Source organism: Taudactylus pleione, unplaced genomic scaffold, assembly GCF_031769625.1.
Source record: "Taudactylus pleione unplaced genomic scaffold, aTauple2 ptg000015l, whole genome shotgun sequence".
Lineage (NCBI taxonomy): Eukaryota > Metazoa > Chordata > Amphibia > Anura > Myobatrachidae > Taudactylus > Taudactylus pleione.
Genome location: NW_028284417.1, coordinates 15,830,338 through 15,856,998, shown reverse-complemented (window position 1 = coordinate 15,856,998; position 26,661 = coordinate 15,830,338). Strand labels below are relative to the sequence as shown.

Below are 26,661 nucleotides of genomic sequence, written 5' to 3'. Positions count from 1 at the left end.
CCTAGATAGTGGCACGTATACTCATGCAGCTGAGTAAGTGCTGACAGAGCTGCATGTGAAAGAGTCAGGGTTGTGATATGAGAATGGATATGTTGATAAGTAGAAAGCCATAGATTGACCAGTTAAGCTAACTTTTCTAAATTCGCCACCTTTGTGTCAAATGTTTATGTTGGTAAGTTTTGTATTCTGATTTCCTGACTCAAAATACCCTCTATCTGCATCTCTCTGCTGCTTGTCAGTAATTGCAGCCTTCGTTTACTGAGTCCTTTTAATTAGAGGCACTATAAAGCAAGTCATTGAAAACCAAAGAAGCTGCATGCCCCTAGTATATCATGGCTCACTTTTGCAGATGTGTGCACATACACCTAGCCTCCTTGCATGTTAAACAGCCTTTCTAGTGACACTGTGGCGCAGAGCATCTTTTTGTGCCACTTTTTTTTCCCCTTAAAATGCATCTTATTCGCAAAGAGATACAAATAGGACACATAAGCAGCTTATGCTGATTAAAATGCTAAATACGGCATGCCTATTTTCAGTGTGCAACTCTGGTTATATGTGCATGCGAAATACAACGCTAAAGTGTCACAGCCACTGACACTGTAACGTAGCATTTTGCATTCAGATATAACTGCAGTCGTACACAGAATATAGGCATGCAGTATTTCATTTTAATCAGTATAAGCTGTTTGTGCGTCCTGTTCGCATTGATTTGTGAATAAGCCCCATTTTAAAGAGAAAAGATGCACAAAAAGACACTTGGCGCTACAGAGTTGCACCGCGCTCAAGCAGCATGTGGAACGCAACTTTTAGCGCATGGAGCATAGATGTATGTGGGCACATTAGTAATTCAGGTCTGGTGGGAACATGCAAATAAAATATATCTGTACTAAATTTTACTTCTGCATTATGAGGTATGTCTATTTCTCAAAATGGTATGCCTTGTTTGGCTACCATATTACTACTACACATTTTGGGCCTACTCCAGAGTTAGCAAATCAATAAAAGGAACAATTTGCACCTTGGCAAAGCTGCAGGTTTATAGTGAAGTGATATGTTCTAACTAAATTCTTGATTTCAGTGTAAAAACAACTCTGCCCTTTGGTTTGCAAAAGCAGTCTGTATTTTCCCTGCATACACAAAAGAATAATGCATTTGCAAACCTTGCATTGCAACAGGATTTGTTCAAGGAGCAAATTGCTCCTTTTTTAATTATTTGCTCATAATTTAGAATTTACTATAGAAATGGGAAGCAATCGGGAAGCCGACTGCCTATATACCGGCAGCCGGCTTCCCGACTGTCTTATCCCGGCAAGGGTGAAATGCCGGGCGTCTAGATGTAGATGTAGACGCCCGCATTTCCCCGACGCCGGGAGACCGGCGTCCGGCATCATGATCGTAGTGATGCCGGGCACCGCAAGCGGACAGCCGCGGGGGGGGAGGGTTAGGTTTAGGGCTCCCGGGGGGGACTTAGGATTAGGCACCCCCACGGGAGGGTTAGGCAAGGGGGAGGGAGGGTTAGGGTTAGGCACCCCCAGGGGGGGACTTAGGGTTAGGCACCCCCCCGGGGGACTTAGGTTTAGGTAGCGGGGAAGGGGGTGGTTAGGGTTAGGCACTTGGGGTGGAAGTTAGGGTTAGGCACCCCTAAGGAGGGTTAGGGTTAGGGGGGTTAGGTTAGTGGATACTTACCTATCCACGATCGGGATTTCCAGCGCTGTCGGGCTTCCGCTGCGTCGCACTCTGCTCCTGTCGGGCTGCCGCTGACGGGAATCGAACCGCTGGTATTTCATACCCATTCCATAGAAATATGTATAATTCTGCCTTTTGCTGTTTTGGAAAGGGGAACTAATGCTTAAGCTAGAACCACAAAGTAGTTCTTGTAGGCAGCTAGAAAGAAAACATACACAGAAACAAGGGTTAGTGTGGGTACTACATAAATAATTACTTATATTGATGTTGGAATATCAAACTAGTCACAGACCGAAGAGGTTAAACCTAATATCTTCATTTGGTGCAAGTTCCTGTGGTTAAGAAAATGGTTCCTGGTACAATATTTGCAGAGAAATGACAGAAATGATTAAACACTAAAGTCCTTTTTATTTGCTTCTAAATAAAATACTATATTTTAAGAAACAAAGTACATTTAAGTGAGAAGGAATCTGTTCACTACACAATTCACAGTATATAAGTAGCAATGTATATTAGTTATTTTCATGTTGCACCGTGTAAATGTAAAGACAACATGTCCTGTTAATTTAGAGCAAGTATGACGCATTCTGTTGTGGAGGTGGGTTAGGTTGCTCTGGTTTATGACAATGAATTATTTGGCTCTGAAAATGAGAATTCCCTGTGTTGTAAAAGTTGAAAATGATATAGAACACTGGTGTTTTCATTACCTGTTAACTATCCCTAGCTAGCAAGGCTTCTGTAATATCCAGTAGGGAGCTGACAGCATATAAAGGAAAATGGATAATATAGAGGGTTTATTTTGTCCTAATGACCACTTACCATTAACTTGCTTGTCTTTTCAATGATAGTTAACATGGACACACGCTGTGAAGACTGATCTTTGTTTCAACAGGAATCAGTTTGTGGAGCGTATGATTGTCCAGCTCCTTATGGAATTCTCAGCCTCTAGAAGCACCTTCAGGTTCTGTGTTCAAGGACAAGATGGCAAACTCTTCCTCATGGTAAGAAAATGGAGGCTGTTCAAACATGTATAAACATTAGGAAACAATCAAATCAAACTATTCAGTTTCCAAGGCTTTTTTTTTTACTGTAAAGTAATAATAAAACCGTTGTTTTGGTTACATTGGTACCTTAGTTTGTTTTGATTTAATAGAGCTCTTAAAGAGCATCTCTGTCTTCTGCACACAGTGGAGACTGTTTTGTTTTTTGTTTGTGTGGCCTGAACCAATATACTTCCCTTGGGTTTTCTGCCCTTGCGAATATCAATCATTAGAATCAGTTTTGTTTGTACGGAAACTTCAGGTGAATAAATAGTGTTTTCACATGAATGCATTTACTCACATGAGCACGGGTTAGCCTTCGTACCGGTAGGTGTCTGCATTATAACCCAACCTGTCACAGACAACCTATAGTACTTATTGTCTTGTGACCACCTATGATACCTGAACAATGTTAGCCTTCGCTACGGAAAATGTATGTTTTCTGTATACATGGGGGGAGGGCCTTTTCACCACCATAAAGATACCGGTATCTTTGTGGGCACAAAGAAGGGAGTCTGTTCTTTCAAATTATGTGGCCTACTAGTAGCTATTGTCTGGTGATCACCAGACAATATTACCCTGCACTACAGAAAATACATGTTTTCTGTGTTTGAGTGGGAGGCCTGCTCCCCCATCTTGAATGAGGGGAGTCTCCTCTTTCAAACGATGTCCCCTTAGTAGTTATTGTCTGGTGATTATCAAGTAATAACAAACAGTACACAAAAAATTATATTTTCCATGGATGAGGAAGGGGATCTAAAGCCCATATCTCACCCATCTTGTGTCAAATAAAAAAAAGGAGACCCTCATTTAATGCAGTAGGTTGTCTAGTTTGCGAAGTGCAGTTGCACTCCAATTTCAAACTCGCATCTTTTTTCAGAGGTAAATCACATTTTTTTGTGCGCACCCCCCTAAGGGTATGAGATGGTAGGGAAAATCTTTATTTTAAGGTACAAAATATCGGGACACAGTGCAGAACCCCTTGGACTAATTAGGCATTTAGCATATTTTTAATTGGCTTCATTAGCCTAATAATTACATGTCAACTGTTTAATTACATTTGGGGTGCCTAAACTAATGACAGTATTTTTATTTTTTTTTTAATTAAAAATGTCTTTTTATCATTTTAAAAATGTTAGTAGCCTCAAATTAACACACAATCACCTTTTTTTTTTTTTTTTTTTTTTTTTTTTTGCATTTTTCGGTTATTCGTTTGAGATCAAATGAAAAAAGTTTGCCTTTTATAATTTTTTCTATATATTTTTTTTTTTTTAAATGCACAAGTCCCCATTATTGTCAGTGGGGATTGCAGTCTGACCTCTGGGTACAAAACTGATGCTATTGGCTGGTATTAGATGGACATTCTAGGGGTATGTGGGGAAGTGTGGTGACATGTGGGGAGGTCTGAGGGGTATGTGGGGAGCTCTAAAGCATAAATTACAATGGGACACAGAAATGGTCAGGTAGGACCCCATTTTTTTTAAAGTTGCGGGTCCCTGGGACCCACATATTTGTCGCTCTGCACGATCACTGGTGTATAAGGAGTACTACTGTATGGCTTAACGTGAATTAACTCTGTATGGTATAACTTACAAACTCTGGTGGTGCCTTATTCACAAACTGTGCTGCTGTTCCCAATCCCTCCCAGTCACCCAGAATGCCAGTGGTGGTGGGGCATGACATCTCGTAGCTGAAGGAAAGAATGGAGCAGTAGCACACTGCAGCAGCGTATCCACTTACTGCTGGGCGTTCCCCCCTAGAGTTATGAATGGGGCGGGTCACGAAGACACACCCCGTTTGTGTCTTTTTTTTGGGGGGGGGAGAGGGGGGCAAAGGGAACTAGCTCCACTAGGTCTGCACCTGGCCTTGCAAACATCATACTAACTAGGAGTTTCTACTCACTTCTAATGTTGGATAAGGTACATTTGCTGAAACATTACCCCACCTTGAATGTGAAATGTTTACTTCAAGCGTTACTAGACTCCATTAAATACCTCTCTGCTTACACTTACGAGAAAATCTTTCTTCATATTGTTTGTGGGTTTGCCTCATGATGAAGGTGCTTCTGGATCCAGATGTGGAAATTCACGGGTTAACTACATACCCTTTGTCCCAGAATGGTCAATATTAGGTATTGGTTAGAAGGTGAAAGGTTGTTCACTAATGGGAGATGGATCTGTTCTTATTTCCATGTTCCCGGATAGATATATATATATATATATATATATATATATAGGAATTTCCCTGTTTGTGTGCTTGGAAGGAATGATCCAAGCACTACTGAACTATAAGTGAAACAATGATGTTTATTAACACACAGGGTATAGTGCGGTGAATAAGCTTTTATTTAAGCAGGATTGAAGCAGGCTGATCACACAGGATTCTGATGAGCTAGCAATGAACAAGGTCTAGGAACGGATGTCCTGGAATGCACTAAGACCATAACAAAAAATGATGACAGGCACATGTTTATAAGAACAACAGGTTTTAAGGATGTCCAGTGTAGGAATACTGGAGCATGTTTGGAGGGGAAAGGGATTGAAATACCGCCAGTTCAAATCCCAACTACACAAGCCCGTCAGGAGAACCCTCCCTTGTTGGTGCCTACCTCTAAAACTCTCGGGGCGGTGCCTAACCCTAAATCCCCTTGGGGGTTGCCTAATATTAACCCCACCTTCCCGCACCCTAAACCTAACCCTCCTGGGGGGTGCCTAACCCTAAACTCCCCTTCCCCTAGCCTAACCCTCCCCGAGGGGTGCCTAACCCTAAACCCCCCCAGGGGTGCCTAAATCTAACCCACCCCCATCACGGCTAACAGTTAAGAAGCGCCAGATTTACCTCGATCGGTGCGGCGTCTGTCTGTCTTACATCGTCGGGATTAAGATAGGCTTCTGTATTTCGATGCCCATCTCAAGTCCCGTGTCGAGCTTTAGGCGGCAGTAGTTAGACCGGCGGCATTCAGTCCACCGGTCTAATAACTGTCTCCCATTTGGAGGATGTTTAGTGTAACCAGAAATGCACCAGCAGAAGCACAGAAATCTGACAAGATGATCTGGCACAGATAGAACACTGACACAGTTTGAAATAGGGCAGTCACAGGTGCAGCCCATAGCTGCTGGATCAGATAAATTAACACAGGTTGCAGGATAACAAACAGAATGTGGGACCAGACTGGCTGAAACATAGCAGAGTAGCAACACTGGAGAAAGCAGCACCACTCGTTGTACAGCAGTATTGCAGCTGATCGTGACACTACATTCTCACCCCTTGTAAATTCATTAACTTAACAATTTGCTGTATTAGCATTCTGAAATATCTTATGATATCAATATTTTGATGACATAGAGATTGCAATGACTAGATAAAGAGAAAAAAAGATCACTTCCAAGATAATAATATATTGTGTGCAATAAAATGCTTTTAATAATGATATCGCTTTAAAAAGTTTAGACCAGGGGTGGGGAACCTTTTTTCTGCCGAGGGCCATTTTGATATACAGTCAGGTGCATAAATATTGGGACATTGACAGAATTTTCATGTTTTGGCCTCTATTCACCACCACAATGATTCCAAGGGCCTTATAAGGCCCCCGGGCAGGTGGTTTCCCTTCCCTGGTTTAGACTGTCTGTACCAAATTGAACTTCCATATCTTCTGGTTGGCCGTGCTGCATAGTCAATCATAACATATTGTGTACTATGCCATACTGAGGAATCTAGCATGACATCCTACATTGCGCAGTCTCCCCCAGCATCTTTCAAGTGTGTATGCACTTGCTGCTGCAGAACTCATTGGACGGCGCTTCACAGTGCAGATGGACAATGGCCCTGATTCAGAGCCGGACGCTCTGACCAGAGTGCTCGCTCTGAATCAGGGCCCACCTCCATAATTATGGAGCGTCCTCCTGGACGCTCGTATAGCTGTGGGTCACCACCCACAGCCTATACGAGCGTGCAGGTTGATGGTCGCGATGGTCTTGACCATCGCGACCATCGCCACTGCGAGCCGGAGCCTGCGGTTGAGTTTCTCAACCGCAAGGCCCGGAGTGATTTTGGCTGTATCAGAGCCAAAATCACTCCCACTGACATCACTAGTGATGTCAGTGGGGCCGGCTTCTGACGGTAGGCGTTCCCTTGGACGCAGTGCACGATCGACCCACTTGCGAGCGGACAGCCGCTCGCGAGTGGGTCTGAATCAGGCCCAATGACCCAAAGCATACTCCAAAAGCAACCAAAGAGTTTTTTAAGGCTAAAAAGTGCAATATTATGCAATGGCCAAGTCAATCCCCTGACCTGAATCCGATTGAGCATGCATTTCACTTGAAGACAAAACTGAAGGGAAAATGCCCCAAGAACAAGCAGGAACTGAAGACATTTGCAGTAGAGGCCTGGCAAAGCATCACCAGGGGTGAAAGCCAGCGTCTGGTGATGTCTATGCGTTTCAGACTTCAGGCTGCAATTTCCTGCAAAGGATTTGCAACAAAGTATTAAAAAGTGAAGGTTAGATTTAGGATTGTTTCATTTGTCCCATTAGTTTTGGCCCCTTAAAAAGTGGGAGTCACCTATAGAAACCGTTGTAATTCCTACACAGTTTACCTGATTTGGATGTAATTACCCTCAAATTAAATCTGAAAGTCTGCAGTTAAAGCACATCTTATTTGTTTCATTCAAAGCCATTGTGGTGGTGAATGGAGGCCAAAATATGAAAATTCTGTCAATGTCCCAATATTTATGCACCTGACTGTGTGTGTGTGTGTGTGTATGTATATATATATATATATATATATGTATAGCGCTTCCTATACAGCACGAATCTTACTTCCTATTTTACAATATTTTACCATAAGAAGAAAGGAAGCAGCTTACACACAGTTCAGGTGCGCTATAATTATTTTTGGACTTATAACTATAAGGAAGGTTCATCCAAATTTTCTACACTCTTCTGTCTATCAATGCAAAAAGGGAAAAGATGCAAATAGAATAGAAGTAACAATGTGGAAAAAGGAAAAAATTAGAAACGTGGGGTTGCTGCCCACAAGCAGGAAAGCTAGGAAGGGAAGAGTAGAAGGGAGCTGACTCAGCTGGACAATCTCACAAGTCTACTAAGTAGTAAACCTGTTCTCAGGGAGGCCTTATCTCTGTGAGGAAAGAATGAAGGTAAAGCATCGAGAAGATCTATGTAATAAACAATTATATGTATGTTGGGGGGGATGTGAAAATGAGTGGTCCATGGCTCCCATGTCTTAGTAAAACTTTTAGAAGAATTCTTAAGAATGCTAGTCATGTATTCCATAGAATGGATATACCAGATTTTGGCTATGCTCTACCCCATAGATTGAACCTCCATTTTTTTCCATACAGCCACCAATAAACATGTGACTGCCATTACTATATGTCGAAATAAGTTGTGTTGGTAGTGAGTGGTATCAGGGACACATAATGGTAGTAAGAAGTATTTAGGAGTCCATTATAGAATGAACCAAAGTATTAATCTCACTCCAAAAGGACACAAGCTTCGGGTAACTCCACCATACAGCGGGTATTTTTCTCAGTAAATATATATGTAATGGGCTATTGTAATGAAATTTTCACCAAATGTCAGCAAAAACCCATGCAATCCGCACAGATATCCATAAATTAAGTTATGTGTAATAATGTGAAGTGACACAGGGAAAAAGTATTGACACGCTTACTGAAATTTATTTAATGCTTCGTACAAAAGCCTTTGTTGGTAATGAAAGCTTCAAGACGCCCCCTGTATAGAGTAACTAGTCGCATGCATTGCATAGGTGTGCTTTTGCCCCATTCTTCCACACAAACCGTCTTCAAATCTTGAAGGTTCCGTGGGCCTTTTCTATGAACTCTGATCTTTAGTTCTTTCCATAGATTTTCAATTAGAATCAAGTCAAGTGATTGGCTGGGCCATTCTAGCAGATTTATTTTCTTTCTCTGAAACCAATTGAGAGTGTCCTGTGTGTTTGGGGTCATTGTCTTGCTGAAATGTCCATCCTCGTTTCATCTTCAGCATCCTGGTAGATGGCAGCAGATTTTTATCAAGAATGTCTTGGTACATTTTTCCATTCATCCTTCCTTCGACTATATGAATTATGCAAGTACTGTATGCTGAAAAACAGCCCCACACCTTGATGTTCCCATCTCCAAACTTCACTGTTGGTATGGTGTTTTTGGGGTGATGTGCAGTGCAATTACTTACATTTTGGTCTCATCTGACCAGACTATATTCTCCCAGTACTTCACAGGCTTGTCCAAATGTTGTGCAGCAAACTTTAAACGAGCTTCAACATGCTTTTTCTTCAGCAATGGAGTCTTGCGTGGTGAGCGTGCATACAGGCCATTGCGGTTGAGTGCATTACTTATTGTTTTCTTTGAAACAATTGTACCTGCTAATTCCAGGTCTTTCTGAATCTCTCCACAAGTGGTCCTTGGCTCTTGGACAACTCTTCTGATAATTCTTTTCATTCCTCTGTCAAAAATCTTGCGAGGAGCACCTGGTCGTGGCCGGTTTATGTTGAAATTATGTTCTTTCCTCTTCCAGGTTATGGCACCAACAGTGCTTCACTGGTACATTCAGAAGTTTAGAAATCCTTCTGTAGCCAATGCCATCAGTATGTTTTGCAACAATAAGGTTGCAAAGGTCACGAGAGAGCTCTTTGCTTTTACCCATCATGAGATATTTCTTGTTTGACACCTTGGTAATGAGACACCTTTTTTAGTCCATCAGTTGGGACTGAGCCAGCTTATATTAATTTGCATGGAAAAGGGGCAGGATTGCTTTCTAATTACTGATAGATTTCAACTGGTTTCTTGGGTTTCCATGCCTTTTTGCACCTCTCATTCTTCATGTGTTCAATACTTTTTCCCTGTGTCATCTCACATTATTACACGTAACTTAATTTATGGATATCTATGGTTTGAATTCTTTGCATGTGTGGATTGCATGGGTTGTTGCTGACATTTGGTGAAAATTTCATTACAATAGCCTCATTACAAATATATTTACTGAGAAAAATGTTGATGTGTTCAATAATTACTTTACCCGCTGTATATGTAGAAACGTTCCAACATCTGAGTCACATCTCCAGCATAGATTTGAGATGTCTGGGTGCATTTTATTTAGTCTGGAAGGGACAGAATACCATCTTTAAACAATTTGTAAGCATTCTCTTTAATGCGAATGCATATAGAGCAAATGGCTCAATTTTAAATCGGTTGGTAAAATCTCATGTATCTAGAGAGTGAGAGATAACGGGATGATGTAAGCAAGTTTTAGGGCAGGTCAATCGGGGGCACCATAATAAAGAAAATATTGAGTGAGTATAGTTTAAGCGTTTACGATTCAATTGACTCCTGGGGGTAAATTTACTAAAATGAGAGGTTTTTTTAGAAGTGAATTTTAAAACTGATGTTGCCCATAGCAACCAATCAGATTCTACTTAACATTTAACGAGCACCTTCTAGAAGATAATAGCTAGAACTTGATTGGTTGCTATGGGCAACATCACTTTTAAAACTCACTTCTAAAAGCTCTCACTTTAGTAAATTTACCCTCCTGACACTCTCCGACTTTGGTCGATTCCATAGTACATATTGAGTAAGTCTGGCTGCCAAGTAATAAAGCCTAAAGCTTGGGACGCACAGACCGCCACTTTGCAAAATGTCTCTCCTCACCCTAGGATGCTTTTTGAACCAAATACATTTTGAGAAGAGGTGGTGCAAATATTTAAAGACATATGGGGGATCTGCAAGCTGTAAGGTTTGAAATAAATGAGTCGTATTAAATTAATTTTGACAGGGTTGATCCGGCCAATCCAAGAGATATAGCAGCCACTCCATTTATCAATATTGAATTGTGCTAACAATTTAGGATAGTTAGCTTGAAAAAGCTGATGGTAATTTTTAGTAAAATAAATCTCCAAATATTTAATCTGGCGACTCTTACATTTAAATGGATAGGTAGGTTCCAATTCATGTTTGAGGTCTTGAGAAACCTAGAAGTCCAAGATTTCCATTTTCTGTGTATTGATCTTATAACCAGAAAGGCTGCCATACCTCTCAATTTCTTGAAATAAGTGAGGCACAGATTGAGCTGGGTCAGTTATAGTGGGTAGTATGACATCTGCATATAACGCTATTTTGTGCTCCTCAGCGCTCACCTTAATTTTATTTTATGTGTGGATTAGTGCGGATCTGCACCGCCAGTGTCTCTATTACTAGGGCAAAAATTAGTGGGGACAAGGTGCACCCTTGTTTAGTGCCGTTAGAAATATTAAAAGGGGGATAAGCTACCCCATTGGCTAATACCGATTCCTTTGGACTGTCATAAAGCACTGCAACACCATTATAAAACCTATCTCCAAGCTCCAGTAAACGTAGAGTCTTAAACATAAACGGCAAGGCTATATAGTCAAAGTTTTTTCCTCGTCTAATCCCAAAATCATAGCTAGGATCTTCTGATTATGTATAGCGTGAATCAAGTCAACCATAGGCGTGTGTCATCAAGGGCTTCGCAGCACGGTATAATCCCATATATAATGTCTACATTTAGTATGATGGGTCTATAATTGGTGCACAACCCCAGGTCATGTCCTGGTTTCGGTATGACTACTATATTAGCCAACAATGTTATTGGGGCCAAAGAGGCTCCATCTAAGAGGTATATTTACTAAAGTGAGAGTTTTTAGAACTGGAGATGTTGCCCATAGCAACCAATCAGATTCTACTTAACATTTAACTAGGCCGTTCTCGAAGTTAATAGCTAGAATTTGTTTGGTTGCTATGGGCAACATCTCAAGAGTGAATTGAAGAAAGTCTTAATGAAAGGGGTGAGGGAACTAGCAAGTTTTTTTTTTTTTATAATACTGAGGTGTAACACCGTCAGGAACAGGAGCCGCCGATTCTTTAAGTCACTTAATTGCCGTCATAATCTCCTGTTCAGCGATGTCTGTATTCAGTTCTGCAGTTTGCTGAACAGTAATATGAGGAAGTAGATTATGAAATGGATTGGTAGTGGAGGAGGTGTCTGGGTGGGTGGATGAGTGGAGGATGAAACAGATCAATATGATTGCAAGTTCCTGCATGGTCTATCCATGAAAATGGTGTGATCCCTGCACCTTAGTAATGGGTTTCAGATCCCGGTGCTTTTGGATGGTAGATGGTTCAAGGTCTTGAAACATTTGACAGGTAATCAATAATGGGAATATCCTGGATTTCTGTAATAATCTTTTCTTTTATGTGAAAATAATGCAACCTGATAACATCTCATGGCTGTTTCCCAGGGGGTGGTCTTGACCTCATTGCTCAATGCGCCTGATCAAATACTGTATAAGGTCACTATTCTCCAGGCTTGGTAAAATATCCTGTAGAAAGGAAGGTAGTGCTAGAGGAGCGATTGTTTCAGATATGTTCCTAATGTGAAGATTGTTTCTTCTTGATCTATTTTCCAAGTCCTCTTGTTTGAGGTGAGCTCTCTATCCACAACCCCTTTGTAGCGACAGAGGTAATCAGTTTTGGTTTTAAGAGTACCTGTCCTAGTACCCAGAGCAGTAATCTCAGATTTGAAGTCATCACCCGCACGCTTTAGTTCTTGTCGAAAAGTTATCTTAATGCCATTCACCAAAGTGGTTAGAACCACGTGAATGTTTGGATCAATGTACGTATCTACAGGTGATATGGGGGAGGCAGGTCCAGATTGCGCTGTAGATTGTGAGAGTGGTTTAAGACTGCTGTCGGGATTCCGGCGCCGGGATACAGTTCGTCGGCATGCTGCGTGGAGGCATGCTGACTACATTCCTTAAGTACAGCCCCTTTTAAGCAATGAGGACTTTTTACCACAAAGCCTGCACCTAAACCAAGTTGTTTAATATAAGTTGTTTCTTATTAGGGACCACTATGAATTCCCAAGAAAGCATAGATGTGAAAGGTATTCGATACAAATTAATGGCACAAGTCACTAGGTAGAAAAACAAATAGAGCTGTGGACCCCTGGTGAATAGCACCTGTGTGATAATTACAGGGACATAGCAAGTGATAGAAAACGCTCAAATTCTGTTCATCGATTATGGTGAATGCTCAACTCATACCTTCTAGTTGGATATAGGCGCAGGACAGGGATGCTATACGTCTCTGAATATGGACGTGCATGCAGTAGCGGTTTTATAGGGGCGGGCTAACAGGGCCGTCGCCCGGAGTGCCGCCCCCTAGAGGGCGCCACTGAGTCCCCCAGAAAGAAAAAAAATTTCCCATAATAATAATAATAATTAAAAAAAAAACAGCGCCGGTCCCCCCCACATTGCCGGGCGCCAGCTGATATTTGTTATCAGCGGGCACACGGCTCCCTCCCTGCAGCGGCAGCCAAAGCTCACTCCAGAACTACGGCTCCGCAGAGAGCACTATGGGAGGGACGTCATGTCTCTCCCATAGATCCGTAGAGCCGGAGCTCACTCCTGAGCTTCGGCTCCAGTAGAGAGCACTATGGGAGGACGTCCCATAGATCCGTGGTGGAGCCGTGGTCAGACTGGACGGCAGCGGACGCAGGAGCGGGGCCTAAGGTAAGTATTGTGTTTCTATTTTTTATTTTTCAGAAGGGAGGAATGGGGGCATTACTACTGGGGGCATGTCTATAAGGGGGCTTTACTACTGAGAGCATGTCTATAAGGAGGCATTACTACTGGGGGGCATTACTACCGGGGGAATGTCTATAAGGAGGCATTACTACTGGGGGGCATTACTACTGTGAGCATGTCTATAAAGGGGCTTTACTACTGTGGGCATGTCTATAAGGGGGCATTACTACTGGGGGCATGTCTATAAGGGGGCTTTACTACTGGGGGCATGTCTATAGGGGGCATTACTACTGGCGGCATGTCTATAAGGGGGCTTTATTACTGAGAGCATGTCTATAAGGAGGCATTACTACTGGGGGGCATTACTACCGGGGGCATGTCTATAAGGGGGCATTACTACTGTGGGCATGTCTATAAAGGGGCTTTACTACTGTGGGCATGTCTATAAGGGGGCATTACTACTGGGGGCATGTCTATAAGGGGGCTTTACTACTGGGGGCATTACTACTGGCGGCATGTCTATAAGGGGGCATTACTACTGGGGGCATGTCTATAAGGGGGCTTTACTACTGGGGGCATTACTACTGGCGGCATGTCTATAAGGGGGCATTACTACTGGGGGCATGTCTATAAGGGGCACTAATGGGGGCATTACAACTGTGGGCACTATAGGGGGCATTACTACTTTGGGCACTACTATAGGGGCATTCCTACTGTGGGCACTACTATAGGGGGCATTATTACTGGGGGCACCACTATTGGGGGAATTACCAATGGGGGCACTACTACAGGGGACTTTACCAATGGGTGCATTAACACTGTAGGCATTACCACTGCGGGCACTACTGAGGGCACTGCATGGGGGGCACCACTGCTGTGAGCATTCTATAAGGGGCACCATTACTGTGGGCATTGTATTAGGGGCACTACTGCTCAGTACTGTGGGCCTTGTGTATAAGGGGCACTAATTTGGGCATTGTGTAAAAGGGACACAACTGTGTATCATAACATGAATAAGAGACTAATGTGTGGCGTAATTTGAATTGGGGATACTGTATTATAAAGGGCATTACTGTGTGTGGCACAATGTATTATACAGGGCATTACTGTGTGTGGCACAATGTATTATACAGGGCATTACTGCGTGTGGCATAATGTGTTATACAGGTTCTTACTGCGTATGGCAATATGTGTTATACAGGGCATTACTGTATGTGGCATAATGTGTTATAAAAGCCATTACTGTATGTGGCATAATGTGTTATACAGGGCAATACTGCAGGTGGCATGATTTATACAGGGCATTACTGCGTATGGCATAATGTGTTTATACAGGGCATCACTGCGTATGGCATAATGTGTTTATACAGGGCATTACTGCGTGTGGCATAATGTGTTTATACAGGGCATTACTGCGTGTGGCATAATGTGTTATAAAGGGCATTACTGCGTGTGGCATAATGTGTTATACAGGACATTACTGCGAGTGGCATAATGTGTTTATAAAGGGCATTACTGCAAGTGGCATAATGTGTTATAAAGGGCATTACTGTGTAAGACATACTGTGTAAGGCGCATTACTGCACATGGCAATTATTCGCCACAAGGGGAGAGCTTGGGGGAAGCCCAGCACCTTCATAAGTGCTGGGCACGCCCCCGAGTGTGATGAATTGGAGGTGTTCCGCAAGGACACGCCCCCTTTTTGGAAGCGCGTGCGCTTTCAGCGTGCGCAGAAGAACGTCATCTAAAAAAAGTTTTGTTTTGTTTTTTTTTGGTGGGGGGGGGGCGCAACTGTGAACTTTCGCCCTGAGCTCCACAATGTCTAGAACCGGCCCTGCGTGCATGTACAGTAGACCCTAGTGTCCCGGTTTCGGAGGGGCATGAGCCGGCGGTGGACCTGGAACCTGAAGGAAATGCTGATACTCTAGGGCGCTGTGTTGGAAACCACTGCACTGATGTAATGTTGATTTACTTGATTAAAAAAAAAGAGGGCAGGTGGTGTATATAGGGCTCTCCTACCTCCCAGGTCTACTTCATTATCCTGGTGAATATAACCTTTTCTTTGTAATGTTTGATAATTTGTTTCACTCGTGGTGTCTTTTATCATGTGTGAAGCCGTATAACTATGTGCCCAGAAAGAAGTTCATGAGATTTGCAAACTATAAAACATAATGGCATATTTTGCTTTGTTTTAAAACAGTGTGCACAATAGAAGGGGCTATAACCCATAGTGTCATATTTAACTGTTCATTTATAGTGTTATTTAGAAAATATCTCATTGGTCGCTGTGTGTCCCAGTTTTAATTTCTACTAGTGCAGGTTGTTTTAGGTTACATTATAAGATTTATTGCTACAAGCTTTCTCTGTTCATAATACCGTTCTTCTGTACCTTTGCCAAATATAATGTGGAAATTACGGTTTGAATACTTTTAATTTTGTTTCCGGTTTGTTTGTTTTTTGCAACTGAATGCATTTCAGAAAACTGAAAGCGTTGATGTAATTAGTTTTCCACTGTGTGTGAAAGATGGATTCTGCTTAACACCCATTAAAGTACATTTGAAAAGAACAACTATTATATGGAACTTAAATATGCTAGCGCAATTAAGGCACATTTTGGCTACATTGGCTCTATAAGTGCTACATATTCTCAGGCCTGTTCTGTACAGTAAGGCTAGTTCTGAAGCCTTTTTCATCTGCACTACTTTTGTTATAATTACATGGGAAAATAAAATTGTGGGACCTTCCAAATATGCTTCCCCCATGTTTGCACGCTGGCCAGGGTTTTTTGATACTCCTACAGTTCTTGCATGTAGGTGACTAAGATACCAAATTATCTTTCTGTATTAATAAGCCTGTTTGCAGAGTCCAACAAAACTGTTATATAAAATTAGATCACTTTACACCCCTTAAACAGTCAGTTACGTATATACTCGAACGGTGGCTTGAAGTATTTGCATTGCCAGATCATGTTAATATGAGTTGAACTAAAAAACATTCTCATCAGACATTAATAATAATAATAATTTTATGTATATAGTGCTTTTCACCAAAAGGACTCAAGGTGCTTAGTATTGTCATTGTGCCAGCAAATTAATAAATGTATTGCCTCCTATTAGGCCTCATTCAGAGCGTCTTCATCTTTATGCTAATGCTGCCACCAATGATCTATCTACAGAGACTCACACAGGCAGCGGCGCTATTACATCTCACTGCGTTTTTCCCAATGGCAGGTGCAATTTCTCCTTCTGAACATGACGTCCTGTACTAGCGCTACTGTGTCTTTAGACTCAGCCGCTGTCAGCTCCACACCTGCGCCTGCCTAACCGCCTCTCTATTACCTCCCAGGGATGCCCAATGAAATCCACAGCTCTTGCATCCAAATTTGTTCTGTATCTTCCAGCAGGTTACCATCAGGGCACATGCGCAGTGTGACTCTTACCCAGACGCAGTACTTCCAACTGCGAGCATACCGGCATTGCGTGCAGTTATCCTGCACCTCTGAATCAGGCCCATTATGTATGAATGACCCAGTCCTTTTCATTTTAAACTTTTTATGTGAACTATAACATACTATACTGTATATCAAAGCATCAATATCTCCATAAATCCTTAATTGCATTTGGTGATTTGGTGCTTAGAAGTTTCAAGCAGGTGTGGTTATATGTCTAACACTCTTAACTGTAGCCCTCTTCCTGCTATTTAAACATACTGTATTTGTATTCATATAGTGAATGTTTGTTACCCCATATAGCTCTGGCTGTTAAATATTGATACGTTATTGCTGGAATCGACAAAATGTGGACAAGGCAATTCCTACTTCTTCTCCGGAAATACCTCCAACGACTCAGCAGAGGCCCTAGAAGTCCGAAATGTCGCAAGGGTTCTATACACGCCATGCATTTACAGGAGCAACACAGAGTGGGTAGATTTTATTTATCATTATCAAATTTTAACTTTATTATTGTGTACTGGAATAATTCAGTGTGATATTAATACTTATTGTAGTGACAAGATATTGTCCTGTAATGTGTTTTTTTTTTGTGTTTTTTTTATTATCTTTTTTTTGTAGGGTTTGTAGGTTTTCCATCCAGAATGTCACTTTTTTTTTTTAATTTCTAGAGTAATTACATTCCAGTTTGTACTTTAAATTTGTTCATTATTCCTGTGATAAAGATTGTTAAAACATTGCTAATTTCAATTCAGATGAACATTGGTATATAATTTAAAACAAATTGCATTTAAAGCCCAGAGTAGTTCAAACAATTAATTTTCTTCCTGAACATCTGCTGTTCTGAAGGGACCTCTAACTACAAAACCATTTTCCGGGAACACTGTTTTTACCATTACTTGAATAACATTCATCCCACATTGATTCAGTATATAAAGGCAACCAGGGTTACGTTTAACATGTCCTATGTTAATGTACTATAGCCTTTTCTATGCTATTTACTGGTGTACAATACTAGGACTAAAGACTTAAGGTTGTGCACAAACCGTTTTTCTTTGTTTTAAAGTATTAAATTTCCGCTTACCTGTGAACCGCTGTACAGCATGTTTTTCTTTTGTTTATTTTGTATATTTGGTTATATATGAAACATTTGCAGATGTTGTAATGCTGCATTTTACTGAACAATAATGAATAAAATGAAAATAAACTAAAGTGACAGACGGAAGCCAGGTAAATTCTGTTTTTCTCATAATTGTGTATTTTCTGCTTGCCTTTCTGAAAATTACCATTTGAATTGGTCTGCTTTCAATTCTATTTCTGCTATCAGTGTTCGAGAGCTCTATTTCGAGTCAATGGCCGTCAGTGTGACAAAAAAAACCCTCTTCCACCTAAAAGTTTGTGCATTCTCTAAAAATGTGGGTTTTCAAAATGGGTTTATTTTCATTTCAGAAGAATCTTTAGTTTGACAAGCCTCACAATGATTTATCACAATAGGCTGCTTAAAACTGCTTGCAATAATGAGCAACGTGAATTTCAATACTTCCTTAAGGCGAAACTAGTCAGCAGGAGCTCAAATTGCAAGGTAGACACTTTTATTTGACTTCATATACAAGTGTAAATTTGTATGAGGCTACTATAACGAGGCCAATAGGGATTTGGGATTATTTATTTAAACCCTTATGAAATGTAAACTATTTTCCTTGAATGTTTAGTAGCGCAAAGAAAAGATTATCCCAAGACTGAATTGACAAAACGAGAGAAAATGCATCAAATAATAAATATTTAGTAAAATGTTCTGATCTAGATTATTATCCTGGAGTTGTTGAATGTGCCTCTTCCAAATAATTGTCTACTTTGCATTCTGGGATTTTCCATTAATAATGGAGATTATGAAACATCGGCATTAGACTTCTAGCTAGCAGAAGTGTTGATATTTCCCAACAGCATTATCATATCAATAAGATAAAGTATATTTTCAGTATAAATCCTTATGCATGAAGTTTAATGCCTCTTAAATAGAATCAAACTTCATCCTGGTGATTAAAAAATAAAAAAGTAGCACTGAAGTTTTTAAATGCTTACGTAACAGAACTATAGGAAAACTTATTACTGCATAAAGATTTTTTATTTATTCGCCATTTTAGTTAATAAAAATAGAAACTTAATACAAATACATTTTTAGAACTGTTCTGTTATACCACTTTCAAACAGGAAAACATCAATAACCCGGCTTTTACCCGGCATCTGATGCAAAGGTTTTTTTTGCCGGTCCCAGTCTGTACCCCACTTCACACAGAAAAGCAAACTCTTAGGTCAAGCATATGGACCCGGTAATTTGCTGATTAACATGGGTATTTATTCTGTGTGAAAGGGTCAACCTGGGTAAAGTTTTGAGCCGAGTTGACCCTTTCAAACAGAAAAAGGAACCGTGTTGATCTGCAAATTACCGGGTTCATATTCTTGACCAGGGAATTTGCTTTTCTGTGTGAAATGGGTATTATTCATATAGACTGTTGTATCTTTAAGAAACTTTCTACAGGTTACTTTAATGTAGTGGGTTGTTTGAATATAGAGCCTGATTCATTATGGATCACTATTGCAATCGCAGCTGCGATTACTCACGCAGTTCTGCTGCAAAAATATGCTAATGTCTGCAACTGCTCAGCCAGCATAGAGATGCCTACTACCGCTATCTCACATTTGTATGACCTTGCAGTCCTGTGTATACATCGCTAAAATCGAGTAACATCGGTCCCTCATGCAGAATTACAGCAAGTCTGACCTGTCTCAGAAATTGTAAGTCTCGTTGCACATAGTGAGTACTCAAGCTGCGAATGCCGTCACAGTGGTTCATTTATGCACGCCCAGGAAAGGCCTTCAAACAGACAAGCATGCCTGCATATTTCCAACTACTTCACCACCATCACCCCAAACGCTGACATCCTATCACTCACTCTACAATGGCTTTGTATCTCCGTACGTGATCGCAGTGCGATCGCAATGCTGACCCGTTCACTGCGGTGCATATGCAGTACGCACCATCGGCCAATCAGCGTACGCTGTTCCAATTACGATCTGTGATGAATCAGGCCCATAATCAACTAGTTTATTGGCAAATACCTGGTGAAGGAGTCTCGCCTCTCTCTCCGCTCCTACTCTTACCTCGAAAACGGTCCTGATTCCCTTCTCTCTTTCCCCCTCAGTGGGAGCCGCTAGCTTCGCATGTCAATCTCAACACATAACACCTTCGATTATATAGATTTCATTTGGAAACTTCACACCAAAACTTTTATTTTCTTGTTTGAACCTCTACCTAAATGTATCTTTCTATGTCCAACTTGTTACTATATTGTAAATATTATAACTGATGATTTTAGCAGAAATGTTGTTGCTTTCTATAATTTCCAATTGTTTCCTCAATGATTTCCTGTTTGATCAATATTTCGATGAAGTGCTGTAGGTTCTTGTTTTATGTCCCTCTTTGAGGGGTCTTTGAAAATTACATTAACAACTTGTAGTAACCCATAACAACCGATTGCAGTACCAATTTGTAGTAATCCATAACTATCAATCATTTATTAGCTATGAGCAGTCTAGTTGCAGTAAGACAATGTAAGCAAATCTGTGATTGGCTGCCATGGGTTACTGCATGTATGCTTTTGTTGGCAAATAACCCCCTCAGGGAAAACTTAATACTGTATGTCAATTTTCACAATATTTGTATTGTCATTACAGGTTGAGTCTCATATCCAAATATTCCGAAATACAACATTTTTTTAGCATGACTAAGATAGTGAAACCTTTTTGCTTTTTGATGGTTCAATGTACACAAACTTTGTAAATGGCACATAATTATTAAAATATTGTATAAAATTACCTTTAGGCTTTGTGTATAAGGTGTATATGAAACATACATGCATACTGTGTTTTTAGATTTCTACTTCAGGGTCCATAGGGCATCCACAGGATACCTTGGGGTATAGGTGTGACGTCAGTCATCGGGCACCATAGAGTTAAGCTTTCAGACTCCCAGGATGCACTAGGGTCCCCCTCCTATACCCCGCCCCCGAGCCAAGGCACCTCAGTTACGTTTGGTGCCCGGCAGGAGTCGGGTGCACCTGTTGGAGTGGGGGCTAGAAGAGCCCCTGAAGCTTTTTCTTCATGCAGCTGTGGCTGCACATCTGGATGAACAGCATGGACAGTCAGTCCTGACGTCCATGCTGTCTTCCCTACACCCCCGCCGGTACCAGAACGCCGGTACCGATCCGGGGATGCTGGTGAGCATCTGGGGTCACAGCTAGATGTGACCCCAGATGTTCCGGACCATTGCCGGATTCAAGGGGGGCAGCAGGTAAGCAGCGGAGTCCCGCGGTGGGTCCCCGCTGTTACATGGTCCAGAGTCCCCAGGCAGGGGGCTCCCTGGGGACTGGCTGCAGCGTGGAGCCAGGTATTGAACCTGCGCTTCCACTACCCCCTGGGACAGCGGACCGCAGCAGAGCGGTAGCGCTGCAGCGTCCCGGGGGTTAAATGCATGCCAGGGGAGCGCGCCTTCCCTGTCTCACAGCCGGCGCCTCCCCCGCTGCACACAGCCCTCTCTGCACACTGCCGACTGGTCCTGTAGCAGCGCTCCTCCCCCAGGCCAGCCTCCTCTCTGCTCCTCGGCGGCCATCTTTCCAACGCATGGTGAACACTGCTGGAAGCCTGGACGGAAGCATCGTGGTCTGGGTCCCCCCGCATACCTCTCCTCCGATTTGGGTCAGGTCTGTGTATGCTGCGCTGTGTCCTACCAGGCCCTGTGTCTGCGTAGTTGAGTGATCAGCGCTGTTAGTGCAGGAATTGATTTTTCTTTGCATTGTATGTGACTGTGCTAGCGCTGCTGCCTGTAACTTTTCTTCTAACTGTCAGCTTTATTACTGTCCCTGTCCTTTCTGCTAAGCCCTTGCGGTGCGGTGCTGCAGGGTGGTCTCTCGCCTATTTAATATATAATTGGTGAGAGGGGTCACATACTTGGTGCCATCATGTCTGAAAGTGATTTTCCTCTCCGCCTACAGTGTACTACGTGTAAAGTACCGTTAGCGGAGGGGGAGGGTAGCGCGGAGGGCCTCTGCCGGCAGTGTTTGTCTATGGCGCGGCCTATTACGGTTACAGCACCGATACAGGAGCCGCCCTGGGCTTGTTTCGCTCAGGCGCTTACAACCTTAGTGGGCCAGTTAGCTCCGCAGCCCGCGTTTATGCCGATGGGTTTGTCCCAGCAGTCAGTGGTGTCGTCACCCATGCAGGGTTTCCCCACGACAATTGGTGGTACCCCACAGTCTCCCTATTTCCCTGCTCCCGGTTTCTCAGGAGCCGGCGTGGGTTAACTCCCTGACGAGTTCTGTACAGCACTTGTCGGATGTGTTGCAAGGGGAGTATGTGATGCGGCCACATAAACGGCCGGCGGCGTCTCTGTCGGCTCCTTATGAGGATGACGAGGGGACGTCTGATGATGGGGAGATTCTGGATCCTTACGATCAGGAACCTCTCCATACTAAGGACGCTGACGCTAAGTCCAAGGTATATATTCCTGGGCTTATTCGGGCAGTCCACACAGCCTTGGTGATTGAGGACGAAGTTCCCCCAGCGGCTAAATCCAAGTATGCTTTTTTTAAAGATGTGAAGGGCGATGCCACAGTCTTTCCTCTTTCGGGTCAGTTAGTGGACCATTTAGAGGAGGCGTGGAAACAGCCTGGCAAAAGATACCAGCCGCAGAGGCGCCTGGCAGTGGCTTATCCGTTCGCGGATAATTATTTTGCAAAGTGGGAATCCCCTCCACAGGTGGATTCTCACGTGACCCGTCTTGTCCGTAGTGCCACATTGCCGATACCATCCATGTCCTCCCTTAAGGATGCTACGGACCGCAAGGTGGAGATCTGCCTGAAGTCCGCTTATTCCCTTGCGGGGGGGGGCAGCACGTCCGGCTATGGCCATTTGCTGGGTTGCCAGAGCGATGGAGCGCTGGGCGGATTCATTAGAGGCGTCTTTTGATTCCGACTGTCCGGCCGAACAGGCGGAGTTGATTGGTAATCTCCGTGATTCGGCCACTTATATCAACGAGGCGGCCTTAGACATTAGTACTCTGGTGTCTAGAATTTCTTCAGCAGCGGTGGCTGCTCGTCGCACCTTGTGGCTGCGATCCTGGAAGGCGGACGCAGATTCCAAGAAGGGTTTGGAGGCGTTGCCATTTACCGGAGAAGTTCTCTTCGGTCCGGATCTGGACAAGATTGTGGCCACGCTGGCGGCAGCTAAATCGGCTTGTCTCCCGTCGGCCGCTGCTCCTTCTGGTTCTGGACCATCGTCCTTTCGGTCTTATAGGGCCCAGGGCAGGCCCAAACCACAGTCTTTTCCTCGACAGGCTGGCCCTAAGAAATCGGCCAAGCCCCGGAAGCAGGCATGGAGTACCAGACGTCCGGCCCCTAAGCCAGATGACAAGCCTACGGCCTGACGGTCCGGGCCTCCCTTTGGGGGATCCCAAAGTGGGAGGCCGCCTGCTGCTGTTCGCCCAGCGTTGGTCGGTCACTACGACAGACACTTGGGTTCTCGAGGTGGTCTCCCACGGGTACGCCCTCTCTTTCCGGCACAGACCCCCGGCTCGATTCTTCACCACGGGTCTACCATCAGACCGGAACAAGGCTACGGAGCTGCGGAAGGTATTGCACACTATGCTCCAGGCTGGAGTTATAGTGCCTTTTCCATTCTACCAGAGGGGCCAGGGTTTCTATTCAAATCTTTTTTTGGTACAGAAACCCAATGGGTCGTATCGTCCGATTCTCAACCTCAAAGCTCTCAACAAGTCTTTGCGGGTACCGAAGTTTCGGATGGAGACCCTACGGTCCATCATTCTGGCGCTGGAACCTGGGGACTACATGGTGTCATTGGACATACAGGACGCTTACCTGCATGTCGCTATTCTTTTGCGCCATCAACAGTTCCTCAGGTTTGCAATCCGCAGCGACCACTTCCAGTTTCGGGCGTTACCTTTTGGCCTGGCGACAGCACCACGTGTGTTCACCAAGGTGATGGCGGTCATGGCGGCTTCTCTGCGGCTGCAGGGAGTCCGCATGTTGCCGTACTTGGACGACCTTTTATTGGTGGCGGGATCTCCAGAGCTCCTTCTACGCCACTTGGACCTGACCATTGCGCTACTGCAACGGCACGGCTGGCTAATCAACTGGCAGAAGTCCACTCTAATCCCGTCTCGGCGGATTCTGCACCTCGGAGCCTTATTGGACTCGGAACAGCAAAGGATCTTCGTGACGGGGGAAAAGATCTCTGCTTTACAGTCGAGGGTGCGCAGTTGTCTGCACAGCCGCCGGGTGTCTCTACACTCGGCGATGAGGTTACTGGGCTCCATGGTGTCGGTGTTCGACATGGTGGAATATGCCCAGTTTCACTCCAGACCTCTGCAGCACCTGATCCTGTCCAAGTGGAACGGGCTGCCTCAGTCTCTGAAGTCCCAGACGATTGTGCTCACTCCGGAGGTTCGCCTGTCCCTTGCCTGGTGGTTACAGACGACCCATCTCAGCAAGGGACGTCCGTTCTGGGTTCCAAATTGGGTCCTGTTGACAACGGACGCCAGTCTTCGGGGCTGGGGAGCAGTTTCAGGTCCACACTTGTTCCAGGGCAGGTGGACGCCGACAGAAGCGGGAACAGGGCAGTGCTCCGCACTCGGCCCGAGTTTCTTCCCAAAGTTGTTTCCCAGTTTCATGGTAACGAGGAAATCGTTGTTCCGGCCTTTAACTCACCTGGTCTTTCCGTGGGTGAGGCCTCTTTGGATGTTGTGCGGGCCTTAAGGACTTATGTTGACCGCACTTCTTCGTTTAGGAAGTCGGACGCCTTGTTTGTCCTCTATGGCTTCTGTAAAAAGGGTTGGCCTGCTTCAAAGCAAACTTTGGCAGTCTGGATCCGTATGGCTATTTCTGAAGCTTATCTTCATGAAGGCCTGCCGGTTCCTCCTTCTGTGAAGGCTCATTCCACTAGGTCTGTGGGTCCTTCGTGGGCAGCTCGACGTGGTGCCTCTGCAGTCCAGATCTGCAAGGCTGCTACGTGGTCCTCTGTCCATACCTTCGTGAGGTATTACAGGTTTGACACCTTCGCCTCTCAGGATGCTTCCTTCGGGCAGCGGATTCTCCTTTCTGCACAGGAGCGTCCCCACCCTTAAAGGATACTGCTTTGGGACATCCCCAAGGTATCCTGTGGATGCCCTATGGACCCTGAAGTAGAAAATATGAGATATGGTAAGAACTTACCCTTGTTATCTCTATTTCTACGAAGTCCATAGGGTTCCACAGGACTCCTGCCCTGTCGCACCTGTGCTGCAGATGGGCTTTGCTCTGGTCACCGGTTTTTCCATCTCCCTCTGGTGAGAATGTGATTCTTGTGTGTGTCCAGATCTTTTTTCTCTCTCTTCCTTCTCCTCCTCCGGCCTATGGCTTGATAACTAACTGAGGTGCCTTGGCTCGGGGGCGGGGTGTAGGAGGGGGACCCTAGTGCATCCTGGGAGGCTGAAAGCTTAACTCTATGGTGCCCGATGACTGACGTCACACCTATACCCCAAGGTATCCTGTGGAACCCTATGGACTTCGTAGAAATAGAGATAACAAGGGTAAGTTCTTACCATATCTTATATTTTGTGTCCCATTCCCAAGATATGTCGTTATGGTATGCAAATATTCTAAATTACGGAATATTCCGATATCCAAAATGCCCTTGGTCCCAGCATCTTGGATATGAGAGACTCAACCAGTACTACAGAGCGATGTTCTTAGCTGTCATTTTTACGGAGGCTGGAAATGGCATCTGCAAACTTCCATTACAACAAATAAGAAATGTACATATTATAGTGTATCTGCAGTGGTGACCATCTTGGCGGATACATTAATAAATATACTGTGAAACAATTTGTAACAAAAAAAAAGAAACACACCATCATTCCTCTATAACTTTCCATAATGCCAAGATTACTGTACATGCTAGGTGACAAAGTAAATGATTTAAATAATATAAATTCTTACAGATAGATCATGTTCCTTTTAAATAAGTGGCGCTATCCAATAACCCATACAGTTCAGAGCACTGAATAGCACAACAATAACCCTGCTCCCTTTGTTGTATTTAAATGGCAGCAGGGCACAAACCACACGATCAATATGCCATGCAACTAAAAAAAACATTTTCCATCTGTATTTCTAGGGTGAACCACCTGCATGACTATAATCCCGTGTATAGTTATAAAGTTTATATTTTGTCTCTATTATCATAACCAATAAAAGAGTATGGGGTCTATTTACTAAGCTTTGTTAGGAGATAAAGTGAACAGAGATAAGGTACCAGCCAATCAGCTCCTAAATGCCATTTTTCAAACACAGCCTGTGACATGACAGTTAGGAGCTGATTGGCTGGTACCTTACCACCGTTCAATTTAACTCCTAACACGGTTTAGTAAATAGACCTCTGAGACTTTAAAATGCTGTCGAAAGAAAGCCGCCTCTGTCACAAGAAAAAAATATATATTCACTTGCATACTCTACCAAAATTGTTAGTTTTGTTTAACTAAAACATTAAAACATGAAGGGTTATATTTTTTTGGCAGGTTGCAATTGAAAATTTAAAGCGGCACTCACATTCAGTGTAACGTCCAGTGTGCTTTACACTGAATGTTAGTGCAGCTTTAAATTTCCAGCTCCATTAAGCCCGAGAAGCATCGGCTTACAAAAGCCGCCGTTTCGTAAATATAGCCCATAGCCTTTCAGGTCACACTGCAGCTCAAATTAACCTTTGTATTTTAATCTTATTTATTGTACAGCACAAAAAAATCAGCAATGAAAAACAAGTATTAACAATAACAAAACAAAAACATGGAAACAACATA

The 26,661-nt window shown here is 43.4% G+C and overlaps 1 protein-coding gene across 2 annotated transcripts in view; it reads left to right on the top strand.

Moving 5' to 3' along the window:
• The window catches only part of UBE3D (ubiquitin protein ligase E3D), a 274,128-nt gene that overhangs the window by 132,628 nt on the left and 114,839 nt on the right, over positions 1–26,661 (top strand). For both annotated transcript variants that reach the window (XM_088471808.1, XM_088471802.1), the window contains exons 7-8: positions 2,579–2,687; positions 17,058–17,224. In XM_088471808.1, coding sequence (XP_088327934.1) covers positions 2,579–2,687; positions 17,058–17,224 — 276 coding nt within the window. The remainder of the gene's footprint in view (positions 1–2,578; positions 2,688–17,057; positions 17,225–26,661) is intronic.